This window comes from Mustela nivalis (assembly GCF_964662115.1).
Source record: "Mustela nivalis genome assembly, chromosome: 1".
Classification (NCBI taxonomy): domain Eukaryota; kingdom Metazoa; phylum Chordata; class Mammalia; order Carnivora; family Mustelidae; genus Mustela; species Mustela nivalis.
Window position 1 is genome coordinate 198717063 of NC_139020.1, and position 14545 is coordinate 198731607.

A 14545-nucleotide genomic window follows, 5' to 3' on the forward strand; every position below is an offset into this window, starting at 1 on the left:
TAGGTTTTTTTGTCCTTCATTTTGTTAATATGGTATATTACTCTAGATTGATTTGCTGGTATTGGACCATCCTTGCATCCCTGGAATAAATCCCAGTTGCTGTGATGTGTGATCTCTTTAATGTATTGTTGAATTTGGGTTGATCAGATATATTGGCCTATAATTTTTTTTTTTTCTTGGCACCCTTGTCTGGTTTTGGTATCTGTATAATGTTGGCCTTGTAAAATAAGTTTGGAATGTTCCTTTCTCTTATTTTTTGGAAGAGTTTGAAAGGATTGGTATTAAATCTTCTTGGAATATTTAATAGAATTCATTAGTGAAGCCATTTGGTCTGGGACTTCTGTTTGTAGGGGGTTTTTTAGTTAAGGATTCAATCTCTTTACTAGTAATAAGTCTGTTCAGATTCTCTATATTTTCATGATTCACTCTTACATGGTTATATGTTTCTAGGAATATATATGTTCTAGATTGTACAGTTTGTTGGTGCTTAATGGTTTGTAGTAGTTTCTTACAATCATTTTTTTTTTAAAGATTTTATTTATTTATTTGACACAGGGAGAGAGATCACAGGTAAAGAGGCAGGCAGAGAGAGAGGGGGAAGCAGGCTCCCTGCCAAGCAGAGAGCCCGATGTGGGTCTCGATCCCAGGACCCTGAGATCATGACCTGAGCTGAAGGCAGAGGCTTTAACCCACTGAGCCACCCAGGTGCCCTACAGTCATTTTTTTTTTTTTTTAAGATTTTATTTATTTATTTGTCAGAGAGAGAGCGAGCGAGAGCGAGCACAGGCAGACAGAGTGGAAGGCAGAGTCAGAGGGAGAAGCAGGCTTCCCGCGGAGCAAGGAGCCCGATGTGGGACTCGATCCCAGGACGCCGGGATCATGACCTGAGCCGAAGGCAGCTGCTTAACCAACTGAGCCACCCAGGCGTCCCCCTACAATCATTTTTGTTTCCTTTTTTTTATAAAGAGAAATGGAAGTTTATTTATTTATTTAGGATTTTATTTATTTGACAGAGAGAGAGATCACAAGTAGGCAGGGGTTGGGGGAAGCAGGCTCCCTGGCAAGCAGAGAGCCTAATGCAGGGCTCGATCCTGGGACCCTGAGATCATGACCTGAGCGGAAGGCAGAGGTTTAACCCACTGAACCACCCAGGCACCCCAATCGTTTTTATTTCTGTCATATCAGTTTTACCATCTCTTTCATTTCTGATTTTATTCATTTGCGCCCTTTCTCTTTTTTCCATGACAAGTCAGTTTATTTTTTAAAAGATTTTATTTATTTGTCAGAGAGAGAGAGCAAGTGAGCGCAGAAACGGGGAGCACCAGAGGTGGAGGGAGAAGCAGGCTCCGTGCTGAGCAGGGAACCCAATACAGGACTTGATCCTAGGACCTCGAGATCATGGTCTGCGCTGAAGGCAGATACTCAACCCGTGGAGCCACCCAGGCATCCCAATTTTGTTTATTTTTTTCAAGTGACCAACTCTTCTTGGTTTTTCTGATCTTTTCTATTGTCTTTTAGTCTCTGTTTTATTTATTTCTGCTCTGATTTTTATTTGTTTTTGTTTTTTGGCACCAAAGTAAGGTTCATTGAGTGATAGCAAAATGATAGTACAAAACTCCAAAAGAGGGAGGGGCCCCAAAGGGGTTACCCTCTGCTCAGATTTTGGATACTTCCTGCCTTCAACTAACTTTGGGCTTCATTTATTCTTCTTTTTCTAGTTCCTCGAGGTATAAAGTTAGGCTGTTTATTTGAGATTTTTCATGTTTCTCTGCCTGCCTCTCTCCCTACTTGTGATCTCTGTCTGTCAAATAAATTAAAATAATGATAATAATAATAATAATTTTAAAACAAAGAGAGAAAAGCCAGAACATAGGATGTATGTTCTACTCTTATTCTTTCTCCCTACCAGGGGAGAAGTTGGCATTTGGGTGCTTTCTCCTGATCATACCCAGTTGACCCAGCTTCTGTCTGTGGCATTACTGGTTTTCTGGTACTTCAGTAAGTCACTTACATTTTGTTTGTTCTCATTGACCACCACACATCTAAAATATGTTTGTTCCATTAGTGCTCCTGAGTCAGGTGAGGCAGGCAGCTCCCCAGGCCCCCAATAATTTGGAATATTGGATGCACATTCACTCTTCTCTTTTCAGCCCAAAGGAGAAGGAGCTGTCCCTCCTGATCCTGCTGAGCTCTGCTGGCTTTGGAGAATTGCTCTTGGGGTTGACAGGGTTGATAGGAAATGGCTTTTCTTACTGTTAAAATGCAGCTATTGTCGACTTGGAGCTTGCCTGAAGTACTGCAACTCCTTAATTGGCTCCTAGAGTGCTCATGAAGACTTCTTAGGTGGTGTATTGGTGTTAAGTCAGTATCTCTGTGGTGCAACAAGTTCTGGGGCCTCCTGTGATGTTACTTTGCCAGTGTTACATCATGTACATTATTCCCTTGATGGCCAAATAACATTACCTTGTTTGGATATACTACCTTTTGTTTAGTCATTTGTAAGTTTATGAACACTTACTTATAATTAATGCTCTGTGTGTGTGTGTGTGTGTGTGTGTGTGTGTGTGTTGGGGGTGGGGAAAAGGAGAGAGAGAATCTCTAACAGACTCCCTTTGAGCCTGGGAGCCTGATATGGGACCTGATCCCATGACCCTGAGATAATGATATGAGCCAGTACCCAAGAATCAGATGTTCAACTAACTGAGCTATCCAGGTGCCCCTCTGTGCTTGTATTTTAGTTAGACTATGTCTTTATTGTTAAATTGTGACAGTTAATAAATATATTCTCAGTTTGGACTAATTTTTGCTCATAAAACTGTGGTGGTTTTATCGGTTCTGTGTAGCATGTGATTATATCTGGGAAGAATGTAGATTTGCTACTTGGAAGATTTCCAAAGGCAGTCATTGCCACAGGCTCTTTCTATCAAAATCAGCTGTTTAAAAAAAAATGGGTATTCTTTTTTCTTTACTTTCTTGTACAGCCTTTGAAGATAGATTTAGTATTCTGAAGGGCAGTTCTTACTAGTTAAGAGTCAGGATATTTTGTTTGTTGCTATGTAGTGAGTTATGAAAGACCCTCCAGGTGTCCTCTTCACTTTTTCCTTAGCTATTTTGAAGCATTGTGGTCTGAAAATGTGCAGGGAGTGATCCTAATCTTTTGGTACTGGTTGAGACTTGATTTGTGACCCAGGATATGCTCTATTTTGCAGAATGTTCTGTGTGCACGAGAGAAGAAGGTGTATTCTGTTGCTTTGGGATGGAATGTTCTGAGTATGTCTGTGATGTCCTTCTTGTCCAATGTGTCATTTAAAGCCTTTTCTTCCTTGTTGATCTTTTGCTTAGATGGTCTGTCCATTTCAGTGAGGGCATGTTAAAGTCCCCTACTATTACTGTATTATTGTCGATGTGTTTCTTTGCTTTTGTTATTAATTGGCTTATATAACTGGCTGCTCCCATGTTAGGGGCATATATATTTAAATTGTTAGATCTTCTTGTTGGATAGGCCCTTTAAGTACTATATAGTCTTTTCTCATCTCTTATTATAGTTTTTGGTTTAAAATCTAATTTGTCTGATACAAGGATTGCCAACCCAGCTTTCTTTTGGTGTCTGTTAGCATAATAAATCATTTTCCACACCCTCACCTTAAATCTGGAGGTGTCTTTGGGTCTAAAATGAGTCTCTTACAGACAGCATATCAGTGGGTCTTGGTTTTTTTTTTGTTTTGTTTTTGTTTTGTTTTAATCTAATCTGATACCCTGTGTCTTTTGACTGGGGCACTTAGCCCATTTAATTCAGGGTAACTATTGAAAGATTTGTATTTAGTGCCATTGTATTGCCTATAAGGTGACTGTTACTGTATATGGGTTCTGTTCCTTCCTGATCTATGTTACTTTTAGGCTCTCACTTTGCCTAGAGGATCTCTTTCAATATTTCCTGTAGGGTGGTTTGGTGTTCACAAATTCTTTTAGTTTTTGTTTGTTCTGGAAGCTTTTTATTCTCTCCTTCTATTTTCAGTGACAACCTAGCTGGATATCTGGATATAGTATTCTTTTTTTTAAAGATTTTTTTATTTTTTATTTTTTTATTTGACAGAGTTTACAAGTAGGCAGAGAGGCGGGCAGAGAGAGAGAGGGGAGGAAGCAGGCTCCCTGCTGATTGATGTGGGGCTCAGTCCCAGGACCCTGGGATCATGACCTGAGCTGAAGGCAGAGGCTTTAACCCACTGAGCCACCTAGGCGCCCCTGGGTATAGTATTCTTGGTACTTTTTTTTTTTTTTTTTTTTTTCTAAATTTAGTGCTCTGAATATTTCATGCCAGTCCTTTCTGACCAGCCAGGTCTCTGGATATGTCTGCTGCTGATCTAATGTTTCTATAGATCTCTTGTCCCAAGCTGCTTTCAGGATTTTCTTTTTCTCTGAGACTTGTAAGTTTTACTGTTGGACGATGGGGTGTTGTCCTCTTTTTATTGATTTTTGAGGGGGTTCTCTGTGCTTTTTGGAGTTTGATGCCTGTTTCTTTATCCAAATATCGGAAGTTCTCTGCTATAATTTGTTGCAATATACCTTCTGCCCCTCTCTTTCTTCTTTTTTTGGGATCCCAATTATTCTAATATTATTTCATCTTATGGCATCACTTACCTCTGGAATTCTCCCCTCATGATCCAGTAGTTTATTTCTCTTTTTCTCAGCTTCCTTATTCTCCATCCTTTGGTCTTCTGTATCACCAGTTCTTCTGCTTCATTTATCCTAGCAGTTAGAGCCTCCATTTTTTATTGCACCTCATTAATAGCCTTTTTGATTTTCACTTGGTTAGATTTTAGTTCTTTTCTTTCTCCAGAATGGGATTCTCTAGTGTCTTCTATGCTTTTTTTCAAGCCCAGTTCGTATCTTTACAATTGTCATTCTGAGTCTAGTTCTGGTAACTTACTAAGTAAGTTGTGTTGATTAGGTCCCTGGCAGTTGGTACTGACTCTTGTTCTTTTGAGGTTTGTTTTTCCATTTTGTCATTTTGTCCAGAGAATAATAGATAAATGAGAGAACAAAATGCTAAAAGGGTAACAACGGCCCCAGAAAAACATACATCAAACAAATCAGAAGAGACCTGGGGTGGGGCGGGGGTTGGGGGGAGAATATGATCAGACTGGTGAATAGAACAGAGCCCACACTAGATTTTGGGTGTATTTTGCCTCCCAAAATTTTAAAGAAAGGAAAATGTATATACAAAAATAAGGGTAAATATGATGAATGATGGAATATTACTATACAGATGAAAATTTAAAAAGATTTTTAAACAGGAATTGGTAAGATGTTGGTTGAAAAAGGAAAGAAGAAAATTCAAAAAAAGATAGAAATAGAAAAAAAAGAAAATTAAAAAAAATTTAACTTTGAAATACTAAAGAATCATGGGGGAAAAGTCATGAGTTCCATATGCTGTACTCCTGTAGTGCTGGAGTTTTGCAGTTCTCTTTGATTGGTAAACTTGGTCTTGCCTGGATGTTCTTGCTGATCTTCTGGCGGAGGGGTCTGTCTCAGTGATTCTCCAATGTCTTTGCCTGAGGTGGAATTGCACTGTCCTTGCTGGCATCCAGGCTAAATAATCTGTTTGGGTTTGCTTTTGGTAGCTTTTGTTTCCTGAAAGCTTCCTGTACAGCTTTGGAGGACTAGAATGAAAATGTTGACCTCCCAACTCTGGCCCCAGAGATGCTGAAAACTCAGGGGCCCTCTCCTCAGTGAGTCCTCAGAGAAGAGCATTCAGTCATTCCTGTCTCCCTGGTCTCTGGTGGTGCTCTGTGCTCACCTAGCCTATCACCGAGCATTTCTGTCTGACGCACGGCCCCATTTGGAGTCTTCAAACCCAGCAGATTCCCGCAGTGTGCTCCCATGCCGCTTCTCCTGGTGGAGGATGGGTGGGTCTCCCTGGATCTGCCCCTGGTTGGGTCCCTGCTTGAAGAAATGTGGCCCGACTGTGCTGTGGATCATGGTTTATGGCAACCCTGAGCTTAGAGCCCCCTCCTCGGCTCCATCTTTGCAACCAGCTTCCCTGCTCTGATAACTGGGAGCTCTGCCACAATTCAGACACCCCTGGTCTTTCTGTGACCCCTGAGGGTTCTGAGACCACACAGTCCCAGTGAGGATTCCACCCCAGCCTCCCTCCTCAGCCACTGAAATGGCGTCTCTCCGTGGAGCCGACTTGTAAGAGTTGTGCTCCACTGCTGTCACTTGCTGGGAGCCAGCTGACGGAGGGTCCCATCCTTTTCCTGTCCTCCGTCCTCGCGCCCCACCTCTGCCATGGTCTGTTTTCCCAAATACTGTCTTGGATTCACTTTACACATCCTACCTTCCAGAAGTAGTCTCTTTCTGTTCATAGAATTGCTGCTATTATTTTCTTTGGTCTCTTGTTTGTAGGTGTTCAGAATAGTCTGATAACTTTAGCTGAATTCCTGGGACCAGACAAAATTTAGGTCTCCTACTCCTCTGCCATCTTGCTCCTCCTCCTTTCCTTGGCCATTTTGGGATATTGGCTTAAGGACCTGGGCTTGATTTCTTCCTGTTCAATTTCTCTCAAGATATTAAGGTGAACAGTTGGATTCTTGAAAAAGAACACAGTGGGGGCACCTGGGTGGCTTAGTGGGTTAAGCCTCTGCCTTTGGCTTAGGCCATGTTCTCAGGGTCCTGGGATTGAGCCCCACATTGGGCTCTCTGCTCAGAGGGGAACCTGTTCCCCCCAACCCCTCTCTGCCTACTTGTGATCTCTGTCTGTCAGATAAATAAATAAAATCTTAAAAAAAAAAAAAAGAAAAAAGAAAAAGCACACAGGCTGGGGTCATCTGGTTGCTCAGTCAGTAGAGCACACAACTCTTGATCTCTGGGTGGTGAGTTTGAGCCTCACACTGGATGTGGAGACTACTTCAAATAAAACCTAAATACCAAAGCAAAACATAAGCATTTGGGCTTTTATGCCTTTAGTTAGTGAAGCTGGGATGATTTCTTGTTGAAATTGGCAATGAAAAGCCACTTTTACTTAGCCATTTTTGCTTAAGTTTTTCTATTTTGCTGTTTCTTGGGTTTTAAGGGGCTTACTTTATTAATTTCCTCTGCGCACTAGAGACAAGTTTTTTTTTTTTTTTTAAGATTTTGTTTATTTATTTGACAGAGAGATCACAAGTAGGCAGAGAGGCAGGCAGAGGAGAGAGGAGGAGGCAGGCTCCCTGCCACGCAGAGAGCCCGATGCGGAACTCGATCCCAGGACCCTGAGATCATGACCTGAGCCGAAGGCAGCGGCTTAACCCACTGAGCCACCCAGGCACCCTAGAGACAAGTTTGCTAAGCTAAATTTAGACTACTAAAGAAACACCTCCTAACAAGTACTAAAATGTAGATATAATACAACTATGATTCAGATCAATAAGGATTATCCTATAAATTTGTATATACCTATCTTTGGTAAGGAAATTCAAAATAAAAATACCTGATATGATCATACTGCTTACACTATTGTTGGTAGGGCTAAATTTACAGGTAGGATGCCATTAAAAAATAAGGAAAACCGTAAAAGTTTGATGTAGCAGTCTGTGAAGTGCTCTAAGATACCAGAGAAATTGAATTTAAAGGAGGAAGAGTATATGGTAATACCCTCCAGGATATGAAGCGTGACTTACATCTTGAAAAATGTCTAGTAATTCCAAAGCCTAACAGAAAAAGGGAGCAGAGAATTTACTTGGAAATGTGGTAGTAAAGAATATAGTGATTATGATTTGGATGGCATTGTAGACACAGTCAGGTGGGTGGAGGGAAGGGAATATGTTACCACAGTGGACAGTTGGATTTGCCAAGAGTAATGAATAATGGGCCTACGCTTCAGTAATTCTAAATACATGGGTGGAAAACTTTCCCTTAATAAGATAGGTAAAATGTTCAATTGTGAGAAAATGTTTTGGGGGGGCTTACAAGCTCTAAGTAGAAATTAAGTCTAAATAATAGTTTATTGATTTATTTTGTTAGCTTGACTAAAGTATTTTCTTTTTCCCTTTCAGAAGAATGGTTGAGACCGGTGATGAGAAAAGATAAGCAGGTGTTAGTGCATTGGGGGTTTTACCCAGACAGGTAATGTAGACATGTCCTGAGATCTTCAAAGATTTTTTTTTTAGTGTAAGCCAGAATTACTTATGTATAGTTTCATATTCTCAATAGTGACAACTTTGTTTGCTTCAGTGTTTGATTTCACTTTTTTGAGTCTTACTGATTTTTCTTATTGAAGTTATAGAATTCAATTCAAAGTCCCAAGGCTTTATTTATCTTAATAAACTGATATGTTTGCTGCATTTGACAAAACATCCCTTCAATATATTTGCCTGCTAATCTAGATTTGTTTCCTTCAAGAAAGGAATTTGTCTCTCTAGTATTTTATGACTGTTTCATTTTGTTTCTTCAAAAAATCTTCATGCCATACTATTAAGAATGAATTATTTTATGTCTAAAAGAGAATTTTTCTACTTGGCAGAAATTTATTTCCCTATCGTTGTTATTACTTTGAGATAATCATAATTCATACTGTATTTCATTCTCTAAGTATAGATAAAGAGTATTACAAATATGAACTAGATGTTAGTGAAAATATTGGTACTTTTAAAATTGATAATATGCCTATGTAGGACACTTACAAATATGGGTAACCTGTGAATTTCATCTTTTTAAAACTACAGTGGAGCTGTGGGGAAGATTCTGACCATGTCAGATCAGTCTTCTTTCACCTAAACCCCTATCCACTTTTAGCCTCCTCATATTATTAGAAGCAAATCCCAAACATAACATTTTAATAATAAATAATTTCAGTGCAAATTTCTAAAAAACAACGCCTCTTTTGAAAAATAGTAAGGGTATGGGATGCCTGGGTGGCTCAGTGGGTTTAAGCCTCTGCCTTTGCTCAGGTCCCGATCTCAGGGTACAGGGATTGAGTCCCACATTGGGCTCTCTGCTTGGCAGGGAGCCTGCTTCCTCCTCTCTCTCTGCCTGCCTCCCTGCCTACTTGCGATCTCTGTCAAATAAATAAATAAAATCTTAAAAAAAAAATAGTAAGGATATTATCATTGTCAAATCTAAAAACAAAATTTCTTTATATCATCTAGCTAGTCAGTATTGTCATATAAGTGATGCATATGATAAATTTATAGATTGATATTTGTTGGAAGTAGAATTCAACAACATTTTGTGATTAATTGATTTCAGAGTCTAGGTTCTCTGTCTTCCCTACTCACCTGACCACATGCATTGTATTTTTTAAGAAACCAGGGTCTTTGTCCTGTAGAGTTTACCACAATGTGGGTTTTTCTTCTTCTTCTTTTTAAAAGATTTTATTTATTTATTTGACAGAGAGAGATTGCAAGTAGGCAGAGCAACAGGCAGAGAGAGAGGGAAACAGGCTCCCCACTAAGCAGAGAGCCTGATCCCAGGACACTGAGATCATGACCCAAGCCGAAGGCAGAGGCCCAACCCAATGAGGCACCCAAGCGCCTCTTCTTTTTTCTTTTCTTTCTTTTTTTTTTAATGACATCACTGTGGTATATTGGAATGTTTCTCCATTCTCTGTATTTCCTTTAAATTGGTAGTTGGATCTGGAGTTGCTCAGAGTCTATTTCAGTTTATGGAGGGTATATATGTGTTCGTCATCTAATGATGAACCATAATGTCTGGTTGTGTGCTCTTTTTAAGTTAGTCTATTTGAGTAGCTTTATTTTACTTGTAAAGATGTTTATTTATTTATTTCTCTATCTTTTGAAAGATTTTGTTTATTTGACACAGAGAGAGAGAGAGAGAGAGAGAGAGAGCATAAGCAGGCAGAGGGATGGGGAGAAGCAGGGTCCCTGCTGAGCAGAGAGCCCAATGTGGAGCTTGATCCCAGGACCCTGGGCTCATGATCTGAGCCAAAGGCGGACACTTAACCGGCTGCATGACTCAGGCACCCAAGGATTTACATTTTTTTAAAGATTTATTTATTTATATGACGAGAGAGAGAGAGAGAGAAAGCGTCAGGAGGAGGGACAGACGAGGATAATCTCAAGCAGACTCCACAGTGAGTGCAGAGCCTGACACGGGGCTAGAGTTTATAACCTGAAATCGTGACCTGAGCTGAAACCAACAGTTAGAGGCTTATCCAACTGGGCTGCCCAGGCATCCCTGTAAAGATTTTTTTTTAATTTTTAAAAATTAAAATTCAGTTAATTAACATATATTGGTTTACTGTTTTCTGAGGTAGAGTTCAGTGATTCATCAGTCTTACATAATATCCAGTACTCATTACATTACATGCCTTCATTAATGTCTATCACCCAGTTACCCCATGCCCCCAGGTCCCTCCTCTCCAGCAACCCTCAGTTTGTTCCTATGATTAAAAGTCTCTTATGGTTTGTCTTCCTCCCTGATTTTCTTGTTTTATTTTTTCTTCTCTTCCCCCATGATCCTCTGTTTCGTTTCTTAAATTCCACATATAAGTGAGATCATAGGATAATTGTCTTCCTCTGATTGAGTTATTTCATGTAGCATAATACCAATATATTTTTTAAAGAAGGAACTGTGTCTTTAGATCTGTTCAGAATTTTAAGATTATATGCACAGTTTTCATATAGGTTGAGTTAATTAGAATTGAATCAGCTTGCCGCTATTGGTAATTTTTTCATTTTTATTTTTTGTTTTGTTTTGTTTTAAAAGATTTTATTTATTTGTTTGACAGAGACACAGCAAGAGAGGGAACATAAGCTGGAGTTCTGGGAGAGGGAGAAGCAGGCTTCCTGCTAAGCAGGGAGCCCGATGCTGGGCTCGATCCCAGGACCCTGGGGTCATGACCCAAGCCAAAGGCAGACACTTAAGGACTGAGCCACCAGGCACCCCTATAATTGATTACTTTAAATGAACTAACAGATTTTAAAATAATATTTAAATGAGTGCTTTCTATAAAACATCTCTAGTCTTGAGGTGTCAATTAGTCTTTGGCACTATTTTTTTTTTTAATGTTACTTATTTATTTGACAGAGAGAGATAGATCACAAGTAGGCAGAGAGGTAGGCAGAGAAAGGGGGAGAAGCAGGCTCCCCCCTGAGCAGAGAGCCAGACATGGGGCTCGATCCCAGGACCCTGAGATCATGATCTGAGCCAAAGGCAGAGGCTTAACCCACTGAGCCACCCAGGTGCCTGAGTCCTTGGCACTATTAAGCAAACCTTTCAATATTATAGAAAGCCTTAAAGGAAATGAGTTTGCTCTTTGAAACATTTAGATGGAAACTCAAATTTATAATGACTAGCTTCGTAAGTATACAGTTGAAATAAATTTTAAAATAACACAGTAAAAACATGTTAGCCTGTTTGCTAAGCTTTTCTTTATGTTGCAGAAAAGATACAGGGGCTGGTTTAAGTCTTGTCTTTTCAAGGCCTGTTCACATTCTTTATTAACTATGTAGCAGTCCCCACACACCCTTCATCTATGAGGGATACATTTTAAAGACCCTCAGTGTATGCCTGAAACCATAGATAGTACTGAACCCTACGTACTATATTTTTTCCTATACGTACATATCTGTGATAAAATTTAATTTATTAGGCGCAGTAAGATGAACAGCAATAACTAATAATAAAATAGAACAGTTGCAACAGTATAGTTTAAGGGAAGTTATGGTGAATGTGGTCTGTCTCTTAAAATACTTTATTGTACTGTACTCACCCTTCTTGTGATGACGTGAGATGATGAAATGCCTGTGTGGTGATGAAGCGCAGTGAGTGGTGTGGGCACTGTGATGTTGCATTAGGCTTCTGCGGTCAGAAGGAGGACCATCGGCTTTCAACCACATTTGACCACGGGTAACTGTAGTGCAGAATGTGAAACCCGGGGTGAGGGGGAGTTTGGCCCTCACTTCTACCTCTGTGACATTTTTGTACTCAAGAATTTTAGACAATGTAAAGTTTTCAGTTGCTCGCTCACCATTGTTACCTTTACCTGGTACAATTTATAACTTAGCAAAGGATCTTTTTTTTCTCCAGCTCATGTTTTAAGTGTTCCTAGAAAATTTACCAAGTGTTATTAATAGACATATAGAGCTGTGCTTGTTCCAAATGCTTTTTTTAAAAAAATTAATTAATTTATTTATTTGACAGAGATCACAAGTAGGCAGAGAAGCAAGCAGAGAGAGAAGGAGGGGAAGCAGGCTCCCTGCTGAGCAGAGAGCCTGATGCGGGGCTTGATCCCAGGACCCTGAGATCATGACCTGAGCTGAAGGCAGAGGCCTTAACCCACTGAGCCACCCAGGAGCCCCTCTTCCAAATGCTTTTGAACTGACTTCTGAGTAGTGGCTGCAGGGAGCCAGTGCTTGTTACCATACTTGTATTTAACTTAGATATTCCTTGCTTCTACAATAATTTATTGGCCAGTATAGTAGCATTGACAGAGTAGGTAGGTAATGTCATGCTTACCTCAAAATTGTGGAGGAGCTAGGGGTGGGGGTGCAGAGAGAACCTTTGAGGAAAGAGGTGTGAATATATGAAGGGTGGGCCATATATAATATCTGGGTAGCAAAGAATCTCTATAAAGGGCTTGAAGTGGCCACTATGTGGCATTTTTTAAGAATGCTGTGAAGCTCATGTAGCTTGATTGAAACGTAAGTGAGGGGAGAGGATTACGAGGGGTCGGAGTGGCAGTCATAGTACTAGCTCGTGAGTCCTTGGCAATTCACTATAAGGATTCTGGCTCTTTGAGCGAGGTGGGAGTTGTTGGAAGGTTTTGAGTAATGATAATATAGACAGACTTGATCTTCTTTTATGTATTTATTTATTTATTTATTTAAAAAAGATTTTATTTATTTATTTGACAGACAGAGATCACAAGTAGGCAGAGAGGCAGGGAGAGAGAGGAGGAAGCCGGCTCCCTGCTGAGCAGAGAGCCTGATGCGGGACTCGATCCTAGGACCCTGGGATCATGACCTGAGCGGAAGGCAAGGCTTTAACCCCCTGAGCTACCCAGGCGCCCCGAGACTTGATTTTCAAAGGGATCACTTCAGGGGCGCCTGGGTGGCTCAGTCATTAAGTGTCTGCCTTCAGCTCAGGTCATGATTCCAGAGCCCTGAGATCAAACCCAGGATTGGGCTCCCTGCTCAGGTGGGAAGCCTGCTTCTCCCTCTGCCTGCTGCTCCCCCTGCTTGTGCTCGCTCCCTCTCATGTCTCTCTGTCAAATAAATAAAATCTTTAAAAACAAAACAAAGCAAACAAAAGGAACACTTTGGTTGCTTTGTGATAAATGGACTTGGACTTTGGGCATAAGTAGAAGGGTGAGAAGTAGATTCTGTGTATATTTTGAAGATGGAATGAGCTGTAGAAGGCATTAATGGTTGGATTGTAGGATGTGATTGAGAGTGAAGTCAGGGATGTCTCCAGAGATTTTGGCCAGAACAAATCCTCCATTTTTGGAAAGACGGAGTTGGCATTTACTGAGATGGGTATGATTGGCTAGGGTGTATTTTTGGGATAAGGATGGCATTGCTTGTTGAATTTTGAGTATGTTAGTTTTGAAAGTCTTTTTGAACATGTAAGGGGAAATATGGACTTGGCATTTGGATGCCTGAGTCCAGCATTCAAAGAAGAGGACAGATGAGTATATATTTGAAGCTGCATGAGATCAAGAGAATGAGTAGATAAGAGGATTCTTTGCAAACCAAACCTGGGGCCTTCTACTGTTGAAGAGGTTTGGGAGAAGAAGAGAAACTGGCTATGCATGCTGGGGAAAGGCTGGTGGCTAGAATAAACAGCAGATGATAGTGCTGTCTTGGAGGCCAAGTGAGGGAAATGCTCTGAGGAGAGAGCCATCTCCTCATTAAAATTCTGCACACTGAGGCTTGAACTTCAGACTTAACAGTGTCAGGATCACTATAGACCTCTACAGAAGAATTTACTTGTCAGAGTGGCAGAGACAAAAGTATGTGAGATACTGCTGTTTCTTGATCCTAAAAGTATTTTTAAAATATAGTCTTACCTTTTTATAAAAGGTCTTTTTAGTGAATGAATTTGGCTTCTAACCTGTTTTTTCTTTTTTTATTTCCTTTGCAGCTATGATACTTGGGTCCATAGTAATGATGTTGATGCGGAAATTGAAGATCCACCAATTCCAGAAAAGCCGTGGAAGGTGAGAAATCCTTTTTTAAAAAAATTTATTCTTATATAACATAGTAGTTTTTCTCAGCTTTTTTCCACAACAGTGCTTCAAGAAATACAGAATAAGGATCTTCTTTTCTTGTCATCCTTTTAAGCTGTCCATAACCACAGAGAACTCATTATCTAGGTCTTAGCAGCAATGTTTGCAGTGGAGTTTGAGGAGACCCCAGAGTCCGGTTACATTGTGGTTTAGGGTGGTTGAGAGAGGAGCAGGAGGGGTGCAGTGGAACATCGATGGTGTCACTGAGGAAGGCTGGAAGCCATGCCTGCCTACCTCTTATGATGAAACAGCCCTTGTTAGTCATTTGTATTACAGTGGTAAGAGTCCATGCGTCAACTCTGATTTTTCAACTTTTAA

At 40.3% G+C, this 14545-nt stretch overlaps 1 protein-coding gene across 4 annotated transcripts in view; it reads left to right on the forward strand.

Annotated features, from left to right (window-relative positions):
* Positions 1-14545, forward strand: part of SMARCC1 (SWI/SNF related BAF chromatin remodeling complex subunit C1) — a 170258-nt gene that overhangs the window by 45805 nt on the left and 109908 nt on the right. For all 4 annotated transcript variants that reach the window (XM_082703794.1, XM_082703795.1, XM_082703796.1 and 1 more), the window contains exons 7-8: positions 8034-8103; positions 14083-14158. In XM_082703794.1, the coding sequence (XP_082559920.1) occupies positions 8034-8103; positions 14083-14158 (146 nt within the window). The remainder of the gene's footprint in view (positions 1-8033; positions 8104-14082; positions 14159-14545) is intronic.